At 39.7% G+C, this 24,494-nt stretch overlaps 1 protein-coding gene across 2 annotated transcripts; it reads left to right on the forward strand.

Moving 5' to 3' along the window:
- The first annotated feature begins 730 nt into the window (after window positions 1–730).
- uckl1b (uridine-cytidine kinase 1-like 1b) lies at window positions 731–20,751 on the forward strand. 2 transcript variants are annotated; one of them, XM_080031504.1, is made up of 15 exons: window positions 731–812; window positions 7,022–7,215; window positions 11,328–11,434; window positions 12,633–12,803; window positions 13,534–13,605; window positions 14,304–14,493; window positions 14,654–14,715; window positions 15,592–15,608; window positions 17,508–17,606; window positions 17,709–17,802; window positions 18,254–18,316; window positions 18,460–18,582; window positions 18,884–18,991; window positions 19,075–19,231; window positions 19,331–20,751. In XM_080031504.1, the coding sequence occupies exons 1-15, from the start codon at window positions 739–741 to the stop codon at window positions 19,408–19,410; spliced, it is 1,611 nt and encodes a 536-aa protein (XP_079887630.1). In that variant the 5' UTR covers window positions 731–738; the 3' UTR covers window positions 19,411–20,751. The 2 variants fall into 2 exon arrangements, with proteins under 2 accessions (XP_079887630.1, XP_079887631.1); XM_080031505.1 differs by lacking the exon at window positions 731–812 and adding an exon at window positions 3,599–3,905.
- The last annotated feature ends 3,743 nt before the right edge of the window (window positions 20,752–24,494 follow it).

A 24,494-nucleotide genomic window follows, 5' to 3' on the forward strand; every position in this document is an offset into this window, starting at 1 on the left:
ACTCGGGTAGTTCATAAGATTAATAGTGGCATCACTTATTTTTTCTGGTTTCAGTTTGTGCATGCTTACTCACTCCCACACCTAGCCTAAATGGAAGGGAGTCACCCTTAATGAATGAAACCTGTAATTATCCTGCCATTACAACAGGATAGTGTTTCCAAGTGAGGAGTGTGTGGTATTTCGGTATTTTCTATTTCATATTTTTTAATGCTGGCTTTTATCTTCCAAATGTAAGCTTCATTACAACTCATATAAGGATGCAATTTATAGCAAGCAATTGTGTCTATTTATCGTCCGACATTATTTGTAATTTATTTATCTTTTTCATTGTTTGTTATTAATAATATAACAATAAATGTTTTTAAAATAGCCCTATCTAACTGAATCACACCACCAATGTTATAAACATATCACGGATATCTATGTAATATAATAGCCTAATAATTTCAGCCGTGGCCTGTTGAAACCATGGACCGAAAAAAAGAGGTTGAACCACCTCACCACGGAGGGACCTCACCCATGGCTAGCTTTAGAAAAGGCCTTGTATGATTATGATCAATGCTACTGGCTGTAGAGAGAGAGAAAAATGAACAGATGCATTCTGGGGCTTGACGTCGATTTAGAAACAGATGCTGTCGCAACCCTACGATGGTTACATTCTATAAGCCTACAACCCCCATGATGCCTCAGCGCTGACTGTACCCCCAAACACCTGATTGTCAACAGAGCAGAGTAGCAATGTCTGCCGTTAGCAGGGAAGAAACGCTCTCAAAAATGGAGAACGAAGAGAAAACTTCCTCTGCAACGAACAGGTAACATTTCGGGGGCAATTCAGACACCCTCGGAAACTCAAAACGTTATTTTTATTATAACATTGTACCGACAGTTGAGTTAAGCATCTTTACGGAAACACGTCCTGTCACAGCGTGTGCCACAGTTACTGTACTTTACATTAAGTACCATGTCACTGTTATGGCAGCCAGTAACAACGTCATTTTTTTTCTTCTAATTATGGATGTCATATAAACGTGACTGCTTAAAGTTCGTATGTTTTGCCCACTTTCTCACAGTTATACTATTTTACACGAGATGCCCCCCTTACATAACTTCATTGTCATCATATCAAAACAGCAATATTTAAAAAACACGTTACGTTAGCTCAAATATGCTAACGCGACGTGTGAGGGTCGTTAGTAAAGATACATTAATTGCCCGGATAAAGCAGCGAGAGACAGCTTTCGTTTAGCAGGGGAGAGAAGCGTGGCATGGCATAATCTAGAGTGCTCATGTCGATACAGTAGCCTACATGGCCATGACTAACACCTGCGCTACCCTCAGGGAAAATCAATGGCTACAATAACGTCCAATTTGCTTTAGGTGACTAATACTGAAGCTTAGTAAACATAAAGGCGTCATACTGTAATAATGACCTGGTTAGAGTAGGCTACTCAGTCAGCTCTCTCTAGAACCACCCACAGTGAATCCTTCCTTTAACTTGGTACCCCCCTGAGCCACAAGAGGGTGTAACTGCATTGGTCTATCCAGTGAGTGTTTGTTCCTGTTTGGTTTACTCACAAAACCGGTATCGCAATCTTAACTAGCACGGTGACATTTTGCATGACAAACCTTTGTTGACATTACATTTAACTGAGAAATAAATAAATAAAATTGCAGTGAGGAGCTGTGAGTGAACACAAACCCATGGAAGTTTAATTAGATATTTGAAATTGGCAGCGATTTGTGAACACCACTTACAGACACCACTTTTGGTGGATAAGCATACTGTAATCCAAGACAGAAGCACCACAAACTATGGCCTCTAAAATAAACCTATATGGAAGGCATACACATTCTGCAAAGATACTATTTAGCTGCAAGTTGTGGTATTGATATGAATGTCCACGTGTTCCAGTTATTTTGTCCACCACCTGTGTGTATACACATGTACTTACATAACACAGCTCCAGTTTCTGAAATAGATCAGAATAAGCATTTGAAATTTGAACCACTTATATGTTGTACCTTTTTTGGGGTGCTTCTCTAAAATGTGAACTCCATTTTTAATTGGAGACCTAAGGTTTCTTTCCTGATTACATTTTGAGTTTAAAATGAGACAAATGTTCCACATGATATAACTGTGTTTAATAAAAAAATACTCCAACGTTTATTCCACTTTACTCACAATCTCAGTACGTTTTACTTCAGCTCGGGCCTATAACCCTACCATGCATCTCTGTGGCCGTAGAGAGATCGCTGAATGTTTGGAATAGCACAACCAGTTCAGGCTTCTTGTTTCGATGTGGCTTTCTTTCTTTGCAGCTGTCTCTTCTGCGTTTAAAGCAACATCTACAGTCCAAGAACTACACTGAAGATCAAAGGGAAAACAGTAACACTGTATTCCCTTGTGTCTCTCCCCTGTGGTTTTAACAAGGACGTAAACAGAAATGAGGTCTTGTTAAATCCACTCACCAAATTATTTGAAAACCCCCTTTAATTGTTGCTTTAAATCAAAACTAGTAGCAATTCTCTAAGCGATTTGGTTCACCCAAACTGTGGTCATTTCAGTTGTTGGCCATTTGTTTCCTCTGCACTGGAAAAACAATAACCCTGTCTCTCTGTGATCTCTGAGAATAATGATTTGTTTGTCTCTACAAGTTGTTGCCCGGGAGAAGCAGGAGTCAGTGTGTATGCATGACAAGTGTGTGTTTTTATGTGTGCAGTGCCTAGGGCTGCTCCTCAGACTGCTGTCAGCTGACAGAGCAGTAGAGCAAGTGTTGGGTTTCATCATGCTGTTTATTTCCCACTCCTCACTGTGACAGAAGTTAGGGAGGGGACATCGCTCCATGTGTGTGTGGTGTGGTGTGTGTGTTTTGGTGTTGTGCTGACGTCTCCAGACTCTGGTGTTAGGCACATAGCGACACGGCGAGTCCCTACAGGGGAAAAGCACATTGCCTCCCCCGTGCCCTTCCCCTATGTCATCCTCTCTGTGTCTCCCCGCCCTCCATTTCTCTTTCTCTGCACCTCCCCAACACAGCCTCAAGCGTCAATGTTGTGAATTCAGTCCACAACTGCGTCAACATCAGAGGAGAATCGTAGCTAGCCGCTTGTATAGTTGTGCTTTACAGTTTTTTTTTCTCACAGTTTTGCATCTTGGTCTTGGTGTTGGTCTCTGGTCCCTCCTTCACCTCCAGTAACATATTGCCACACTGACTGTCAAAGACAGATGACCCAAGCTAGGTGTGTGTATGTGTGTGTGTGTGTGTGTGTGTGTGTGTGTGTGTGTGTGTGTGTGTGTGTGTGTGTGTGTGTGTGTGTGTGTGCGTGCCATGCGTGCGTGCGTGTGTGTGTGTGTCTGTGTTGGTGTTTTAGGAGGAGTGGGAAGGTCTGGCTCTAACCTGATGCTATTAATATCACCTAATGAACATAATCTGGAGGGTAGGTTATCCTCTTACATTTGTTGGCTGAACGACTGAGGGGAGGAGTGTAGAGTGTGTGAAAGAGGAGGGAAAAGAGCAGTGCTGTAGTTTAACACCGAACTCTCTTCCAAAGCTGCAGTGCCGACTTTTCCCTCTATTGCCAAGAAACAGAAAGCTAAACATATGTTTTAAAGTTTCGTTTTCTCATCTGAGTTGATTCCCCTTCTATATTGCCCAACCTCTCCCTCTCTCACTCTCTCTCTCTCTCTCTCTGGATGTGTTGTAACAGAGGGCAGTGCTGCTAAGTGCTTATTTTGATTGCCTATAAATATACTGAGTATACCTGTTTGGCAGTAATATAGGTTTCAAACAACTTGCGGAGTAAACACAGTGGCAACGTCCCTTATATTGTTCTCCAGTTATGAACTCTCTACCGGCTTACTCGGGAGCTAGAATATCTGGCTGTTGGACTCTAAGATCTGATAGCAGGTAAGTGCCTTGTTTTGATCTATTTTCTATATTTCTTTTCGCCTTTTTTCATGATAGTATCCTTAGCTTTATTGAACAATTGAGTGTTTTTACTTTGTCACCCTGTTAGAGGATTGAGTGGTGAGTGTTTAGTCTCTTCCATATGTGGATAAACAGGAGGGACGACTCCAGTCTTTAGCTCTCTGCTGAGCAGCACTTACGTATTTGTTGACATGCTTTGGGAAAGTTTACATCTGTTACTTAGTAACACAGATTTGGTGTCCGTGGCTGTTATAATGCTTTTGTGCTAATACCAGAGCAATATTCTTTTTAATGATCCAACAAAAACTGCACGGAAAAAGCAAGGAGTTTGTAAGTTTTCTTTTTTTAGGGGTGTGAGAAGTTTTGTTAAATGCAATAACAGTATAACACTGTTAAAGGAGCTGTAAGCGGAATGGTTCTTTTAGCTAACTTCCTGTCAGTTATTGCAGTTAGCAGTCCCCTCGCTCGTCACCACATTAATGCACTGCGGTCTTCGAGCAGCAAGTTATCTAGCATCATCTCAGATCCATAAGTGTGATAAAACATGATAAAAACCATCAAAACAGACATTGGGAAGGATTTTACCTGCTCCGCCATTGTAGGCGCTTAAACATTCACCCATGTGTCGCTCTGGCGTGCACCGGCAATGAGACCATGAGTGAGACGGGTGTGGACGGGTGTCGGTTTGTAGCGTTCTCTCTTGTGATTGGATAAAATTTCGGGACACTGCATAAAGTTTAATTGCTCATTACATGCAGAGCAGCTGACTAAGAGATTGGCTTAATGAGACGCGCACATCGTGTAAGTGATTACTGTATGAATAAAGAGCGATTTAACACTTAAATTAATATAAATAAACCGCTTACTTCACCTTTAATTTAGCAGATCAACAAGTTAATTAGATGTGTTATAATTTTGTGTATTAATTTAATTATTAAAAATGTTTCTGAAAGATGCCATATCATTTATATCTGTATACTGGAAAATATTGTTATTATAATAACAATATAATAACTTTATTTATAGAACACTTTTTGAAAATGTCACATTACAAAGTGCTTTACAAAGCAGCAGAATCAAAACGGAAACAGACATGTGTGCAATGAAGAAAGGGGCAATAGTATAAGATAACGGCATTCTTAAATGTATTAAAAGTCAGCTCTAGGGAATTAAAAACTCAAATAAAAGAGGGGAGGGCTCTCCGATGAAAGTATGTTTTAAGAAGTGACTTAAAAGAGATTACTTACACAGCAGACCTGATTTCCTCAGGTAGGTTTTTCCAGAGCCTCAGGGTCAACCATCAGGTCTTTAGATGGTTCCCATCCGCTGCAATAGAGTCATCTCCCAGTCTGGTCTCATGTAGCCTTCTCTGTCAACTATAACCTTTCTCTTTTCAGACAATTGCCTTCATAGATTTGATTGTGTAAGGAGCACTTAGGTTGTCACTGTGTCTGTAACCACTGAACCATGGTAGGATTCAGCACTGTCAGTGACAAAGGCATATTTCTTTGTAACACCTTGCTAGGTTTAGTTTTAACCGATGCTATGCCTCATACATGATATCTTTGTTTTCTCAGTGTCTTTGGCTTCATTTAGGTTCAGGTGACCGTGATGTGATTAGATCAATCTTTGCTCTGTGTTGTTCTCTTCACCTTTGACCCCCTGGAGAGAGACCTGTGTGGCTTACGTAACTGTGTGAAAGCTGTAAAGTTGACTGAATAACAGAGAAATAGACACGGGGAACATCTAAGACCGCTCTGTGGCACAGCCGTGTGTAGTTAGTTAGTTATGGCTTCTGGCTTTTTACAGTTCTCACTGGGTGAAGTGAAGGAGATGTCTGGGATACTGCAGTAAGTGTTGTTACTGTAGTAGCATCTGTTGCCTGGTTAGAACTGGTGGTGTTTGTTTGTAGATCAGCTAAAGGCAGCATTTGTTTTGGTGAAGCTTCTTGGTTATATTTGTATTGTTTTCATTTCTGACATGAGTGAATTAAAAGTGATTGATGTCAAGGTAGTTTGTTCTAGATATATCATATTTTGCAAAGATAATTCACCACACAGATGCCTCAGACTGTCAGAATAGAATTTTAAAAGAGGGGTTGAGCAAGTTTTTCGTGGGAATTGGAGTTCTTGACGGGTCACTCAGCACTTTGTTAGACCAGCTCTTTGTACAGAATATTAATTAAGCCACAACCGCTAACTGAATGTTAATGTTCATTCATCTTCACTTTCCTCTTGTAATGTCAGGAAACAGAACCTTATTTATCTAGGTGAAGCAGTTAGCCACTGTATTGCTTAATACAGTCACAAGAGTTGAAAAGCTATGACAAAAGTATGTAGATGCAATGTTGGTGTTGAAATGTGAGACACTCTAACCAGATATTACAGAAGTTTCTTTTGAGTGGATTTTTTGTCATCAGTATTGTTATTGTGTTGTGCAGAAGATGTAATGAACCGACATTTAACATCATTTGAATAGTCAATGCAAATGCACTCTGTACCTGCCTGGTTCACATAAGAGTCTCACACCTGTTTTGCATGAGCTTTTATCATTTGTTTATGAGGGCCTTTTTATTTTTCTCTATGAGATTACACACAACATCAACATGTTTAACACGCTTATCATTTTAAACATTGGTATGTGCAGCAGTTCAACTCTACAAGACTGTAAGTGTACCTTTTGAATATGTAAAAATATATCATTCACTCATGACAGGTGTTACACAACACGTAATCAGTTTTTATTACTGACAGTCAACTGGGTCACTATTTTTTATCTGCATTTCCATCCCACACATGGAAACCGACATCGGTCTGGGGTGTGTCTGTTTGGCAAACATTAATCCATTCTTCATACTGTAAGAACAGTCATGTGATTGTTTACCACTTGATACTGTGTTAACTAAGCAGTTGTTTATAATGATGGTGCCTTTGCTTGTGTTTGGACAAAAAGAAAACTTCAAACAAGAAATTGCTTCTTTTCAAAGATGCAAAAGTGTCTCATATACAAAAGGAAAACTAAAATAAAAGAATAAGTGATTTTACTTCACTTCAAACAGTGTTGATGTGCTCTTTTGTGTGTTTGTTGCTTTACAGTGGAGGTGGTGAGGGATCGCTAGACCGGCTACTGCCTTCGGTTGGCACAGGCCTGTCGCCCAGGAAGAGGACCACCAGCCAGTGTAAGTCTGAGCCTCCTCTCCTACGCACCTCCAAACGCACCATCTACACCGCCGGCCGGCCGCCCTGGTACAACGAACATGGAACACAGTCCAAAGAGGCCTTCGTCATAGGTAAGACGCTCGTACGCCACAATGTAACCACTCTACTGTTATCTTTTTCTTTGATAGCTTTGTTTCATGTGGTGTGCACTGTGCATTCTGCCTTTAACCCTTAGGGCCCGTTGGTCCATTTTACGGACATTTCATTTTTCTTTTTTTGGATAATTTTGGCTGTGTTCATGCATATGGCATGAAAACTGGTAAGGAAGTGTATTTTTATATGATAATGTTATTTCCAGCTCAGCTCCTACAGTAAGGCTAAAATACACTGTATACAAACAAGAGTTACATTCAGACTGCTAAGGTCCATAAAACGTCCATTAACACCCATTCAAACACCATTTTTTCAACACACTGCCATTAAAGCATAATTGATGTATTTTTTTATATCTGGGTGTCAATCTGGGCTTCTACCTTGGAATTGATCATTTTTACTACTCTCCACCATGTTACGTCATTATGACCATATTTGGCATATGGAGAAAAAACAGGCTATTTCCACTAGATAGCACTGTCACAATCCCCCCTTCCTCTCCCTTTAGCTTTAACCCTGAGGAGTGTGTGTGTGTGTGTGTGTGTGTGTGTGTGTGTATGTGGGTGTGTGTGCACGTGTGTGTGTGTGTGTGTGTGTGTGTGTGTGTGTGTGTGTGTGTGTGTGTGTGTGTGTGTGTGTGTGTGTGTGTATCCATGACCTATGACATTATGAGCAAAAGGCTAGTGGTTTTCAAGTGGCACTGTTTTCATTTACTCTGAATCCTCCTCCAGAGCTGGGATGTTTCCTCTGACTTTCAGTAGTGGAGAATTCAGTTGGCCCCACCAACACCCATACACAGAGACCTGTTACGCGTTAATGGAGGTTTCAGACACTGTGGTTGCGTTCCGAATCTCATACTCTTTCTTTTTTCTATTCTACATACTACATCCGACGATAAAAAGAATCTAGTTAGGATGCAGTAGGCATACTATTGGGACATACTTTACTCTCTTATTTCATCATAACATTGCGCCTTGATCTTGCCTCTTGCTTTTATATCCGTCGCATCCCCGTTTGTTTTCATATGGAGGCTTCGTCGATGTTACGTCACTTCACGTGCGCACTGGATTGTGGGTCAGAATCGCCCAAATAGGATGCACTTTTCAACACTAACAATCTTGGCCGCATGAAGTAGGACATCCGGGTACTTCTAACCATCCTAAATCTGGCCATAAGAATCGGGACATCCTAAATCTTTTTTCTACATACTATATAGTAGAAAGTATGCGATTCGGAACGCAACCATTGTCTGTGTCAGATTCCTATTACTCGCTATCAGAATCAGACTCCATCACTGTTTCCAAAGCTTTATGTACTTCTTGTGTAAAGGCTCCCTCCATATTGCCAGGTAAGAAATAACTAGTTCCACAGTTTGCTTTGTATAAACTCTGGTTTCAATGGCAGCTGTGTAAACAGCTCAACGACTTGTTATGTGTCTCTGACGGCTGCACCTTTGATGTGATTGAAGATGGCCCATGTTTTAACTTATTTGAAGCAGTGCACTGCACATGCTTGTGTGTATGGACCTCAGGTAGGTGTGTGTGCTGTGCATTTATACAAAGTCATCTTTAGAGGGATTTTGAACCTCTGCATGAAAAACTACACATGGAACAGAGTGAATGAAAACAGTGCCACTTGAAAACCACTAGCCTTTTGCTCATAATGTCTAGGTCATGGGGATACACACACACACACACACACACACACACACACACACACACACACACACACACACACACACACACACACACACACACACACACACACACACACACACACACACACACACACACACACACACACACACAACAACTTTATTTAGCCAATGATGTCCCTGTTACACTGTTCTTGGCCCGTTCACTGTTCACTTCTGGATAATAACAAAAAGAGTGGAAAATGTGCATGGACTGCAGGTGAGGTTCTTTTCCTAACACAAAAATTCAATTTATGATTAGTACTGATGTTGGTTTAAAATTCAAGCCTAAAAAAGTTGGAAAAATATCGATGTATAATATTTTTTATAGCTACCTTTTTCAAAAGTCCATTTTACGTACCTTAGCGGTATGAGTGTCAGTTTATTACACTGTACAAAAAATAATAATGCCTAAATATCTGTGTTGCTGCTCAGCATTGACATATCCCAGGCCTAATAATTCAATACAAAAAAAATTAGTTTGCATGTAGTATATTGAAAATAATAAACATTTTCAGTTTTTTCCTCCAAAATACGATGTCATCATGACCAAAACCTGGCAATTAAAGGGTTAACATCTTTTAAAATTCATGACTATTTTATATTAATAGTTAGGGCAGATGTAGGGGAAAAGAATTGGCAAAAAAAAGTTAAAAAAAAGATTGTATAACATTTTTTATAGCTACCTCAATGAAATGTCCATTTTACGGACCTTAGCGGTACGAGTGTGAGTATTTGACACTGCACAAAAAATAATAATGCCTGAAAATCAGTTTTGCTGCTCATCATTGACACATCACAGGCCTAATAATTCAACACAAAAAAAATTAGTTTGCATGTAGTATATTGAAAATATTTCAGTTTTTCAGTTTTTTTCATCTAAAATACGATGGCATCATGACCAAAACCTGGCATTTAAAGGGTTAACATCTTTTAAAATTCATGAATATTTTATATTAATAGTTAGGGCAGATGTGGGGGAAAAGAATTGGCAAAAAAAAGTAGAAAAAAATTCATGTATAATATTTTTTATAGCTACCTCAAGGAAATGTCCATTTTACGGACCTTAGCGGTACGAGTGTGAGTATTTGACACTGCACAAAAAATAATAATGCCTGAAAATCAGTTTTGCTGCTCATCATTGACACATCACAGGCCTAATAATTCAACACAAAAAAAATTAGTTTGCATGTAGTATATTGAAAATATTTCAGTTTTTCAGTTTTTTTCATCTAAAATACGATGGCATCATGACCAAAACCTGGCATTTAAAGGGTTAACATCTTTTAAAATTCATGAATATTTTATATTAATAGTTAGGGCAGATGTAGGGGAAAAGAATTGGCAAAAAAAAAGTAGAAAAAAATTAATGTATAATATTTTTTATAGCTACCTCAAGGAAATGTCCATTTTACGGACCTTAGCGGTACGAGTGTGAGTATTTGACACTGCACAAAAAATAATAATGCCTGAAAATCAGTTTTGCTGCTCATCATTGACACATCACAGGCCTAATAATTCAACACAAAAAAAATTAGTTTGCATGTAGTATATTGAAAATATTTCAGTTTTTCAGTTTTTTTCATCTAAAATACGATGGCATCATGACCAAAACCTGGCATTTAAAGGGTTAACATCTTTTAAAATTCATGACTATTTTATATTAATAGTTAGGGCAGATGTGGGGGAAAAGAATTGGCAAAAAAAAAGTAGAAAAAAAATAATGTATAATATTTTTTTTAGCTACCTCAATGACATGTCCATTTTACGGACCTTAGCGGTACGAGTGTGCCTAATATTATAACGGGCCCTAAGGGTTAATGTACAATGACATACATCCTAATACAAATAAACACACAACTCTAATGTATCTTTTTGGGTGGGAGTTATTTAACTTGAAGGGAAAATAGAGCCCTAGACTAGATCAACAACTGAGTCTAAAAGATAGTAACTTTATTAGTACCCTTTTGAGCTTATAGGTCTTTGGGAAAAAGGGTTGTTGATGTGTTGAAAACAAGTGATCTGATACCCTGTATGGGCAGATACCAAGTGTGTTTCTGCATGAATTAAGTGGTCAGCTTAATTACTGTTAATTGGTATTGACTAGCTCCTTCATTGTCATTATTGACAATTTAGCTGAGTTAGAGGTTGCTCTGCTTTGCTACTGAAAACGTATTGTAAATAGGAGTGTATTTTGTGCAATAGAAAAAAAGGAACTTGGCTTTCCCGGGCCTGTTCCTCTCAGCACGCATGTAATAGCCTTAAGCGAGCTCATCATGTAACAGGGTGTCAAGTTAGCACAAGTATCTAACCACTAAGCAAAGGAATTTTAAAATGTAACTTTCGCAGTCAGACATGTACGCCAACATCAATGAATGACTCAATGTTATGTGACAGGTCTGTGTGGCGGCAGTGCTTCCGGAAAGACAACAGTGGCCAGGAAAATCATTGAAGCTCTGGACGTTCCATGGGTTGTACTCCTCTCCATGGACTCTTTTTACAAGGTGTGTACAGTTGCAGCATGCGGGATACGTGGTGATGTCGTGCGTCTATTTTGGAGGCAGCCGTGCACCTGTTTAGGAATCTTTCAATGTCTTTTTTGCGTCGAACCAAAAATGCTTGTAGATTCTTGAGATTGAAACCTTGTCCCCTTGTATTATAACTTCATCTATGGCTTGTATGGCTGAAAGGAACAGTGAGAAGGATTACAGAAAAACAGAGTGATAAAGAGAGAGAGAGAGAGAGAGAGAGAGAGAGAGAGAGAGACCGAAAACAGGCTTATCATTTGATCCCAGAGGGCAAAGTGAGGATAACAGGAGTGACTGGAGAGAGAAAGATTAAATATTAGAAGGCAGATGATGAGTCGAAACAGAATCACAGTGGTGAGTAAATTGGGGAGAGAAGAAAAAAGCAAGTGGTGGAGGGCAATCAAGCAGGAGCCGTCATCCTTGCCCCTTCTATATCTCCACCCACTCCCTGGTTATGCAATCTCGTCACGGTCTGGCAGCAGCGGTTCAGACTGCAGAGTAGGAAGGGATTTACCAGTGGCCATTTGGTACTGTAGCCCTCAACCCACTGCAATACCAGCGGTTGACATCCAAAACTTTTTTATAAAGAATGTATGTCTGATTAATTGAATAAAACAGTTTCCTCATGTCTGCCCACAGTCCACAGAGAGCCTGTAACTAGCATTTATCATATTAAGTATGGAATCAGTTTACTTGAGAACGCCGCGTTGCTGTTCTGAAACTGCCAAATTCCAGATCTGGGGGTTTTAATTCTCAACCAACCTAAGGGCGCACACACACAAACACACACACACACACACGCGCACACACACACACACACACACACGCGCACACACACACACACACACACACACACACCACCTGGTACAGACGTCACAGTGGCGCATGATGTTATCCTAAATTTAGGTCTCCTAACTTCAACTGCTCTTGAACAGTGATCAAGTGTTTTTGCACAAGCTTATGTACATTTTATGCCAAATCCTCTTTGAGCGTTGGACCCTGTGTTACTAAAATGCATTTATGAAACATGATTGTATTAGTCTTTTTATATTTGATATTTAAATTGTATTGGGGGCTATTTTGCTCAGGAAATCATATTTTGTCACGCCTGGAAAAGGAAAGCATTGTGACAAAATGTTCTGTAAATGAATCCAAACATCGTTGTGATCCTCAGGTCCTGTCCCCAGAAGAGCAGGTGCGGGCTGCCAGTAACGACTATAACTTTGACCACCCAGATGCCTTTGACTTTGACTTGCTGACACACACCGTCCGCAAACTCAAACAGGGCAAGAGCGTGAAGATCCCTGTTTATGACTTTACAACTCACGGTAGACAGAAGGAGTGGGTAAGGAGGAATGCACATGGTGATGCACTTTGTAGGTCAATGAGTAGCATGTCACAGTTAGTGCACATAATCTCAGTTTCTCCATTACCTAAGAGGGTTCTAAGCCCCCCTCACTAGAAAATCTGCAAATCTGCCGGTAGGGCAAGGTTTATGTCAACAGATGGTCACTGCCTAGCCTGGCACCTAGCCTAATTTCACTTCAGTAGTAAGTCTGGGGCTTCGATGTATTCATGGGTTCCCGCTCGAACAGATTTCTGTCGGTCCAATCAGCGAACAGAGGGAGTGGCAGAGAACAATGACGTCAAAGTCGCGCGCCAGTTTCAGTTGTCAGAAGCCGGCGCATGACATACCTCTCGACCAAACGTTATGCGATTGGTTGACCGATCCAGAGTGGCACTTTGCAGATCCAATAGTTTTAAACTTCAACAGACACCCGCCTCCAAGTGAGTGAACGTTTGTCAATTGAGCAATTCCAGACCTTCTGTACAAATGAAGTGAAGTACGATGGTCTGGTAGGACCAGGCTAGTCACTGCCAAAGCATTCTAGTGAATTCTGTCTGCTTGTTTTTATACTTTAGTGACCATTAACTACATTTAGACACCTTCTCTCAACACCCTTGATCATGATGATTTTTGCAACATACCAAGTCCCTTATTGTCTGTATGTCCATGTTCTATGTACCGTATGTTCATTGTACTGTTAAACTACACGCACTTGTGTCCAACACAGAAAACCGTATATGGAGCCAGTGTTATCATCTTTGAGGGAATCATGGCCTTCGTAGATAAGAAGCTCTTGCAGGTAGGGCAAGGTGTATGTCCTCTTATTTGTTCAGCTAGTGTTTTAAAATGAAAACAAACCAAATTCAAAAGTCAAAACACTGCATTGGAACTCTTTGTGGTGATTTAGAAATATTGTCCGCATCACAGATTGTGTCCACCAGAGACCACTAAAAAGTTTATTTTACAACTGGATTCATCCTTTTCCTTTCTATTACTTTAAAATTGATTGATGGGTATTTTAATAAATAAACTAATTCAACAAAGTCAATGTTTTAAGATTGTGTTAAAGATGTATTTATATCCGAGATAGATATTATCAACAGCTGTTCTATAACAGACTGTACTTATGAATGTGAAAATATAATTAAAGGCATATGGGCCCTTTCAATCACAAGAGTAGGTTATTCATACAGTATATCTGTTTTAATGCGGTTCTAGCTGACAAAAATACAAACAATACATTCAAAAAACTAATTAATAGTCAACACCACACATATGCAGCTCAAATGTGATAGTTAATTTTAAATGAAAACCGCCTTTCAACCGCTTGGTAAGCTCTTTCCAAGAATCTGACAGTAATCTCACACTAGTTGTAAAAAAAAAAACATTAAAATAATTAGCTTGCCTTTTTTTTTTTTTTTTATGTCACCTATGTGTAAATGTGTGTAATAACGCTTCCTGCTCAACTTAGCATTCTTATAAATGTTCTCCTGTCAGTTGCTGGACATGAAGATTTTTGTGGACACGGACTCTGACATCCGGCTGGTGCGACGGTTGAGGAGGGATATCTCCGAGAGGGGCCGAGGCATCGAAGGTGTCATCAAACAGTACAACAAGTTTGTCAAGCCTGCATTCGAGCAGTACATTGAACCCACCATGCGCCTGGCGGATATTGTGGTGCCACGTGGTGCGTGCATTACTCCATACACCCTACATTTAAATATGGGTTCAAACTTTTTGTCAGATCTTTAACAAATGTTGACTACTGTAAAAAGTCACTGTATCAAACTCCCAAGATTTAAAATGAGTATTGTGCCACTTTGTTTTTTTCTGTGTCGTCCCGTCAGGTGGCGGCAACATGGTGGCCATCGATCTGATCGTTCAGCATGTCCACAGTCAGCTGGAGGAGGTAAGAGGGGCCACACCTACATATATACCCACATATACATTCATACATTCACTCACACAGAGAGAATATGTTATACCAGTTCATATAACAAGTGCAGATTAAAGCAAATGGGGAAATATGGCCCTTCATTTTACCTGGTGTTTAGTTGTTTAGTTTTTGACTGCTATACCTGAAAGGATATTTAGTTTACTATGGGGACAATATAAACTGAAAGGGTGCAGGTGTAACCTACTCATTATGTGAGTCAGTAATTACAAGCTCCATCACTCCCTCTAGTGGATGGAAGTTGTACGTCACAGATTTTAGGGGAGGGGGAATGTGCTAAAGGCTTGTTTAGCACATTAAGAATTTGTAGAAATATATTATTCGCTTAGTATTGTGATAGCATGTGTTAACAGCTACAGCCCCAGTAAGACACACAAGTATAGGTTTCTATGTGGTCTTATAAGTCCAACTGTTATGAACATGATTATAGCCCTTGTAATGAGGGGCTGATTGACAAAAAGTAACCAAGCCTTCAGACATTTTCAGTTGTAAATTGATCATGTATTTTTAACAGTGTTAATCCCAAATTGTTATGATATAGATGATGAATTGATCGGATCTCCACGATTCATTCTGCTTTAGAATAACCCTTTCATATCTGAACCAAAGTGTGCTGTTTTGACTTTTGAATTTGTTGTGCAACATCATGCACTAATTCTCACCAAAGGCGTATACTTTGTGCCACAGTGCAGTGTGCTTTCTTTCCTCCCCACTACACACACACATACACATTAACACACACACATGCTGCTGATGGACTGCTCATTCACTCACTCTCTCTCCCTCCACTTCCCTGCCACCCCCCCCAAAACCCCTCCATGGCTCACACAGCGCGAGCTCAGCGTCAGGTAGAGTGGCCTTCATCATGTCTATCATTCTCTCCTCACCATCTGTCCACTTTGCCAACCTCCTACAGCTTCTTACTGAGAGAGAGAGAGAGAGAGAGAGAGAGGTAGAGAAGCCAGCAAAACCAACCTCTACCATTGATTTGCTGGCTGCCGTGGCACACATCACCAGGCGGCACTGTTGTATCTGTAGAGCAAATACGCCTAATAAGTCATCAGTCGTAAGATTATATGAGACTGTGCCAAAACATTGCAAAGACCCAGTCCACACCAGCAACAAATACATATATTTAAAAAACTGGATGAAAGCCGCTGTCAACTTTTGATAGTGTGGTGCAGCCAGCATTCAATGTATAGACAACGTTGGTTTTCCATCTCTCTCTACCTTTTTTAGACCAAATGACATCTCACACTCTTCCTGCCTTCTTTGTCTAAAAATACACCAATGAGTCAAGTAGCTGACCCCTCCTTTCAGCTGCGAGAGAGAGAGGGAGAGAGAGAGAGGAAGCTCTTTCTACAGCTATTGTGAATTATATACCTCAGCAGCCACAGAGAAAGTTTCCAATACCTAGCAACAAAGCGCTGAGTTTTTCCATTGAATGTCGGCCACAGTATCTGAGACATAGAGAGAGAGAGAGAGAGAGAGAGAGAGAGAGAGAGAGAGAGGAAGTGAGCTTGGTGTCTCTCTTTAGACACAGGATGTGCCGGGGCCTGTGAGCTGAAATACCAACCAACCTCTCTCTACTGTTTCTACACGGTGAAAGAGTGACAGCCACACGAGAGCTTGTGCACCTCCCACGCGAACACACCAAAATGATGCACGCGTATAGGTGTCAAAATCTGTTCAAAATTTTAACCTTAGCATTTGCAAAAGATATTTCAAAGCTTGCACTGTTTCTTAATTGCTTCTCTGAATCATGATACATGCACTAATTCATGACCAGAAAATACATTTGACGTAAAATGGCAGTTTGCATTTGACATTTTCAAGTGTCAGCTGTCACACGTTTCACTGTGTTCAAATCCCTCTTCATCCACCTGATGTCTTTTTCTCATTTTCTTTCCTCCTCTTTTCTGTTGTGTTCGTCTTTCTGTGTCCCTCCTGTTGTGATTGTTGTTGACTGTTTCGTCGAAAAAAACAAATCTCCCCGTAGAGGAAACTTCGCTGGGATATGTGAGCACATTTGCAATGATTTACGTTTTCTTTGCATCTGGCTAATGCTTATCTCAGTGACATGGTGGACACTGCAGTGTCACCATGACTGCATCGCTGAGTATTTTATAACAGTGTGTGTCTCTTCCGCTAGAGCCCAGGGTAGACATTGGCTAACTAGAAATTCAAACCCTAATGTTTTTTGAGTCGAGTCCCAGGACATTTCTTACAAGTACTAGAGACCCGTCATGGAAAACCACCAACATGCATCTATAAATATGACAATATGGCAATCAAAGACAATATTTTTTTCTGATTTCAAATCCACATACAGTGTATTATGTTAAAGTGATCCGTTTCATACTTGGCAACAAACTGTCCAATTTTTTTTCCATCATCACGGTCTCTGTGCAGTTGTATTTTACACTGAAGTACCCGACTCTGGCACTGTGTGATATGAAATGTTGTGCATCTGCCTTTCCCTAAGCAATCCTATTAAAGTGGCTATACACTTAAATCATCAACTTTCTTACCACTACTGTAAAATGATTTGTGATGTATTTATTTTTTTGCACGTACTTACCTGTCTATGTGTGTGTGTGCTGGTTTACTAATGCGTGATAATACACACCAGTGTTAATTGCATTCATGCTTTTGGGTGTTGCATTCACGTGTCTGTCCATCTTCCCTCCTTCCGCTCCTCTCACCTCGCACCACCCCCGCTCTACTATTTGTTGCCGTGGTTACAGGGCAGCCTTGGCGTCTGCACACCAGGCCCAGCCCCTCCCCCAGACCCTGAGCGTTTTGGAGAGCACGCCCCAGGTCAGGGGTATGCACACCATCATCAGGTAGAGAAACTGAGAAAACCTGTCACATTAACAGCTCCATCTTGTTTCCATTGCTTACACAACTGTATATCCTCTCTTTGTTTTTCTAATTGTCACATTTAGAAACAAAGAAACCAGTCGCGATGAGTTCATCTTCTACTCCAAGAGGTTGATGCGACTGTTGATCGAGCGAGCGCTCTCCTTCCTCCCCTCACAGGTGCCAAACACTGAGCAATTCATTCAATCCTAACACTGCATGAAGGTTCTGTTATCTTTTGTGCTATTTAGGACATTGACGTCTAAAGCCTTGTATACCTCGGCGTAGATGGGGACGTGTCTGAGAAAGAAAACTTGTGATACCCGATGTATAGACAGGAGCTGAGAAGAGATCTCAACAGAGTGAGATGAAGTACATTATGAAAAGAGTATTACAAGAGGAAGAGCCAATGGAAAACATGCTTGTATTTAAAAGTGAATCTGATAAATAAACCTATAGTAGCCTGCAGCATGAGCACGGAAAGTCAAGTCACCACCATGGAAAGTTTCCAGAACTTAACCATAAGATAACACACAAACACACATGATTATTTTTCCTCACTTATATAGCACACTATAGTGCTGTGATCAGCTTTGCACTCACACTGTTATCACTTTTAACATTATCTCAGGTCCACATAGTCCAGACCCCCCAGGGAGAGGATTATCAAGGCAGGACTTTCCACGGGAAGAGGGTGAGTGAACTCCATTGGCTTCCTGCCGTCTTCTCCAATTTTTTTATTTTATTTTGAAGAGCATTCAGACGAGGTTTGCCTCTACCTAAACTGATGCAATTAACCTCTGTTAATTAAAAACATTATAATGTTTTTTTCTTAAGATCTCAGGCGTGTCTATCCTGCGAGCAGGGGAGACCATGGAGCCGGCTCTGAGGGCCGTGTGCAAAGACGTCCGCATCGGCAAAATCCTCATCCAGACCAACCAGGACACGGGAGAACCAGAGGTACAGATTACAATTTTGGCTAGTGGGTTTTAAAATTTGTGAAAAACATTTTGCCATCGACTCTTTTAATATCCTTAATATGTCATCTTTCCATCAAACATGTGCATATTCACATTTTAACACATTATTTATTAATAACAGTAAGTTTCCTACAGTTTAACATGTTCCTTTTGATTTCTCCAACGTTAAGATAATCTACATGGTGAATTCCCGCATAATGCGGATACAGCTACAGGATGGTACAGGTCATGTATTTCTTCACGTTGGTTTTAACCCACATCCTGTCTGTAAACATTTTCAGCTTCATTACCTGCGCTTACCAAAAGACATGAGTGAAGATCATGTGATTCTGATGGACTGCACCGTGTCCACCGGAGCTGCTGCCATGATGGCTGTTCGAGTGCTACTGGTGGGTGCGCCTGCTTGTTCACAAGTCCACGTTTGCCTGCAAAGAATGGCATCCCTTTCATGTATCCTGTTTTACATTTTCAGGACCATGATGTTCAGGAGGACAAAATCCTGCTGGTGTCTTTGCTCATGGCAGAAATGGGAGTCCATTCAGTGGCCTACGCATTCCCACAGGTCAAAATCATCACCACAGCCGTTGACAAGAAGGTCAATGATCTCTTCCACATCATACCTGGCATAGGTGAGTAACGGAGAAATGAAGACGGGAGTGTGTAGGTAACTCTGTGTCCACTGTGACTTTTCAGTTTGAATTTTGTTAACTGTTTTTTTGTCCTTGTAGGAAACTTTGGAGATCGATACTTTGGAACAGATGCCCCCCCTGACTGGAGCGACGAAGAGATGGATGAACCCAGTTACTGATTGAATTATAGGCAGTGAACTGACTTGGGGATCCAGGGCTGTGTCCCTCACAGTACATTATAAAGGACATACTCTTCACCTCTGTTGGGCCATAATGTGCGTCCTTCAAGGGCAATACAGGATCCTCGGAAAATAGGACAAGATATTAAGTACACCTTGTCAAATTTTTTAAGTTATATTATTTAATTTCATGTAAATGCTTGTGGAAAGTTGTGTTACAAAGTGTATTAAATATGCTTTATATGTACAGTATGTTGCTACATCCAAATGTTTTATTTTAGTGTTTCAATTGTGACAATCTATGTATTGAAGTTGGAAGGCATGCTGTTTTGAAAAGATACATGTAGCCTTAAGCCGCGAACTGTGAACGACACAACTGAATGTCAATTTGCACGTGTGGCAAAATAAAGAAAAAAAACATCAAGCTTTTAAGGTTAAGTTTTACGACATACCTTCCTCACAGCTTTTGCAGAAAGTTAAATCGGAACACGCCATGAGCACTCTGAAGGACCATTCAATCGGAAAATGTGTAGGTGTATCTGTCTTTTTTTTCTTCTTTTTTTAGCTCTGGTTCACCCATTTCCTTGTCAGTGGATGCTGACCTAACGAGTTTAAATGGGTGTTGAAAACCATTTTCCATTTTGCAGCTTAAAGTATGCACTTGTGGTGTATAGTTATGCAGCATGTCCTTTATTTCCATATTTTTACTATGGATAGACCTGACCAGTCAGTAGGCAAGTCATACATCATTTTTGCTGCTATGTAAATGGGTCACCTGCATTTAGCAAACACAGATTAAGTGTTTATTTCTGTCTGAAATTATTCTGATTCATGCCTTTTTATTTTATGCAAGGAAATGGGGTTTGTTTATTTATTTGTTGAGTAATGCATATGAACTTAGAACATCTACGTGTCAAAAAGTGCAATATTCAAAAGAAGATTAGTGCCTGATCGTTTTACTCTGTGTCAGTATTGTACCGAATGAGATCTGTCTGCTAAAGCTGGTGCCTATTAAACATTACATCACCTTTTTCTTTGTAGAAACATTTTGACAATTTGCCAGATGTTGGGTTGGGTCGTACTCCACAATATTCATTCATATGGTTATTTCAACTGATCAGAAGGAGAGGCATGTTGTTGCATATAAAGTTCATTTTGATATCATTATGCTGCAGTGTCTTCTCTCTTGTGTCAATTATCCACAATGAATTATTAGACAGATTTCAAAAGTTTAGTTTGAATGGAAAAAATATAGCAGTGACATGTACAGCTGTCAGTGTATCTGTAGCCTACCGACAATCCATTAACTGTCTGCAGCCTAAGTGTTTCTTGTTTACCATTTCTGCATGTTTTTTTAATGTATATTTAATAAAAGTGCAATAAAGCTTTTAAAAAATGCTAGCAGTGCACTGTTTCATTTATGCCAAATTTGAATTGCATTATCTGTTCAGCGAGCTCGCCGCAGTTAAACAGAGGTCACATGTTCGTCACGGCTCATTCAAAAATATCCTTTAGTCATGGTTATTAAATACACACCTCAATGTTTGAATCACTCTGCATATGGTTGCTCTTTAACAAAGATTTCAAGACACAAAGACATTGCATTACCGATATACTGTGAAAATGAACAGGAAGGATATTGTGGTTGTCCTCTTCTCATGGAAAGAAAAACCTTGATATCTTCCATCACTTTCCATAATTATCACTCTGACAGCTGTCACTGCGCCAGCCACGGCAAAGTATGATTGACAGTCATTTGATGAGGCTGATGGACAATTACAAACCAGCGTCCTATTAGGCAGATATTGACCCACGAGGGAACTTCCTTTTCTGAAGGGAGGAGGTGTGAGAAGGACGGGCAAAAGACATGCAAGAGCTAAGAATATCAGGGGGCTCAGAAGCATCATTTTTAATCTTCTGTCCTAGTTTATCTAGAGTCACATAATGATATCATAGATTTGAAAGCTCTCTGTTTTTAAGGTTGTTTTATGATTATGTGTTGTTCTTATTATTATATGCTATGATGTTTAATGAGTTCACAAAATGTGTTGATTTGGCCTTCCTTTGAAATATTTTTTTTTCTTTTTTTTTCAACATTTTAATTTTCTATACCAATACCTAAATAAGAGTATTTTCATTCGATATAGATGTAGCTTTTTGTCTTTGTGTATTTCTACTGACAAAATACAAAATGAATGGAGATGTCAGTGGAAAGTTTACCACCGGCACTGACAAACAGGAAGGTGCCGTGTGTGTGTGTGTGTGTGTGTGTGTGTGTGTGTGTGTGTGTGTGTGTGTGCGCGCGTGCGTGTGTGTGTGTGTGTGTGTCTGTGTGTCTGTGTGTGTGATCGAGAGGGTTGGATCCCCATTGGTAGTACAGAGAGAATGATGAGGTCACAGCTCAGTACTACTACAGACAGCAGCAGGAGTGGCCTTTTTTAACTTCTGCGACCTGTGTTTCTGTTTCTCATCCTCATGTCACTGTAGCTTTGGCTCCAGGTTCACTCAGTTCTCTTCCATGTGCACCTTCTTTTATAGGTTTTTTGACTTTTGGCATGATGAAGATTTTTTTTCCCCTGTCTGCCTTGACTGGGTCTGAGGAGTCACAGGGGTCTGCCATGTGGGTAAGAAGTACACACAAGGATACTTTGAAAGCTCTTAGACATAGTTAAGCTTTAAAAAACTGGCCACAAACCTCCATTATTGGGTTGATTGCTGCGAGAAAATAACAATGTATTTATTGTTGACGTTTGCTTGGTTGATGTGTGCTATCAGGCACTGAGTGTGTAGTCTGGATTGTAAAATGTGAAGTGATGGTGTGAGTTAGGCCACAGTGGCTTAATGCAGATAGTTGGGCGATGAATTATTCAAACTACCGTGAAGTATTTCTGAGTTGTGTGAAGAGGGTCTGGATAAGTCAGTTAAAGAGGGCAAAGTGTGTTCTTTCCCTTTCTCTCCCTCCTCTCTGTGTTCTGTGTCCTCCAGCGCTTTTCTTTTTCTGCATAGTTTATCATAAGAGAAACACTTCCAAGAGACTGGACTGTCCTCATAAAGTCAGGCCAGGGTGATTTAGATGTTTTCAGTCTCAGATGCAGTGTGTGCATTAGGCTTTCGCTTGGCCGACTGTTTTAATTGCTCTCTGAGTGGTTTCAGTTCAGTTTAGCTGACAACAGGGTGCCAGAGGCAGTGTTAACCTTCTTATATTATTCTCTTTGAGTTTTTCTGAATGAGGAAATATTCTAAAATAAGAGCCAGATGTGTTGTTGAAAAGCATATAATTGTAGCTATTGGAGGAAGTCCTTAAATATCCAATTTAATGAGATATATTTTATAATGGGAACCACCCGTATCCACATACAAACATAAACACGTATTGACCTTATTCTTTACAATGGGAAGGGATTTTTTTCAATCTGACAATTTTGTAAAAGTGATCTTCAGAAGACAATAAAAATAAGGATACAAAAAAGAGGAAATTATAAAATTATTTAATCAGAATGGATGAAAAACATTGCGACTTTAACAATTTAAAGTAGTTAACTTGCACATTCTTTTAAGTGTATTTTCTCAGTTTTATTTCTAACTGGACGAATGTCTGGCGCCAAAATCATGCCTGTGAAAATCCATGCAGAACACAATTTCTAAGGTACTTGACAATATGGATGCCATCTTATTCTAATTTATAATTCTATTTGTTTAATAATAAATGTTTATTTTGGTAACAAACAAAAAAACTTGATACTGATAACTACATTCGGGTATAATATCATACTGTACTATCTCTCTTGAACATGTGGACTAGGAAAATGTGTATTATGCAGACAATAGCTTATCAACCAGCAGATTCCCATTTGCAGATGTGACAGCACACAATGATCCCTAAATACACATATTTTAATTTTTTTTTTTTTGTCAAAGAAGTTTGCGCTCAACGAGGACAACATATATCTGGCTGAGGTTCATGATCAAGCAGCCTGAACAGAACAACCAAGTCCTGCTGTAACTCTTGAGTGGTTCCTTCTAGGACTGTCCAACCTGAGAATGGTGATTTCAGGCACAATCTCAGGTTCGTCAGCCCATGAAACGCTAACTCACCTCAGCAGATATTAACCGCAGAGGACCGCCAAAAAGCCCACATACACCTGCATGCACCGTACCGGGATATGTTTCGATATTCAATACAATGTTTTGAAATATCTAACAAGTATCCCCTTTTTTTTCAATGTTTCATCGAATTTATGGCAATGTTCAGAGAAAATGACCTTTAACAGGGTCTGTTCTCCTCACATAGGATCTCTGTTGTTTTAATGTTGAGAGATAGATAGAGAGCAAGAGAGCAACAGCTTCCTCCATCACAACAGTGCCTATTCACCAGTAGAGGGAGCAATGCACACACTAACCAGAAAGGAGATTGCTTTCATCAATTGAATTCAAATCTCAAAGCTAAATCGTCTGAATCACCAGTCAATGATCGTGTTTTAATGTCTCATAATAACGACTTCTTAATTCTGGAAAATGGCCTGGCTGAAGGTCGCCTCAACTGCTGCTTTCACAGTGTAACATTTTTACTTGATCATCAACATTTTGGACAAATTCTGTCAAACTTGTATGTGTATTATATGACTTAAAATTAGTATTTGGAATGCACAATTGCGGTGGCTTTACATTTTTATTTAGTGTCAGCAAACACATTTTACTGTTCATTTGCTATTATACAGTCACACTTGATTTCAAGTTGTGCAATAGGAATCACGGCATACATAGTTCCTTTATATAGATTATACAGTAACTGCCCAAAATTCCTTTTGAAACATATCGATATATCTATATATCTATCTACTGTATATATATCTGTATTTATCTATTTTTCTGCTAATTATTTATCTATTGTTCCTGCTAGTTTGAACACAACAGTATAAAATCAGTGATAAATAAGACAACATTATTAAAAATAAAATAACAATATTTAAAATAAAATAAAACAATTATAAGTGCATTTTGGTTACTCCCAGAAAAAAAATACAATTTCCTTTTTTGAAACCTATAGCAGAGATAATCATTTCAGACACATCGTAGCATTGCAG

The sequence above is a fragment of the Ammodytes marinus genome, assembly GCF_949987685.1.
Source record: "Ammodytes marinus genome assembly, chromosome: 7".
In the NCBI taxonomy this organism is placed as follows: domain Eukaryota; kingdom Metazoa; phylum Chordata; class Actinopteri; order Uranoscopiformes; family Ammodytidae; genus Ammodytes; species Ammodytes marinus.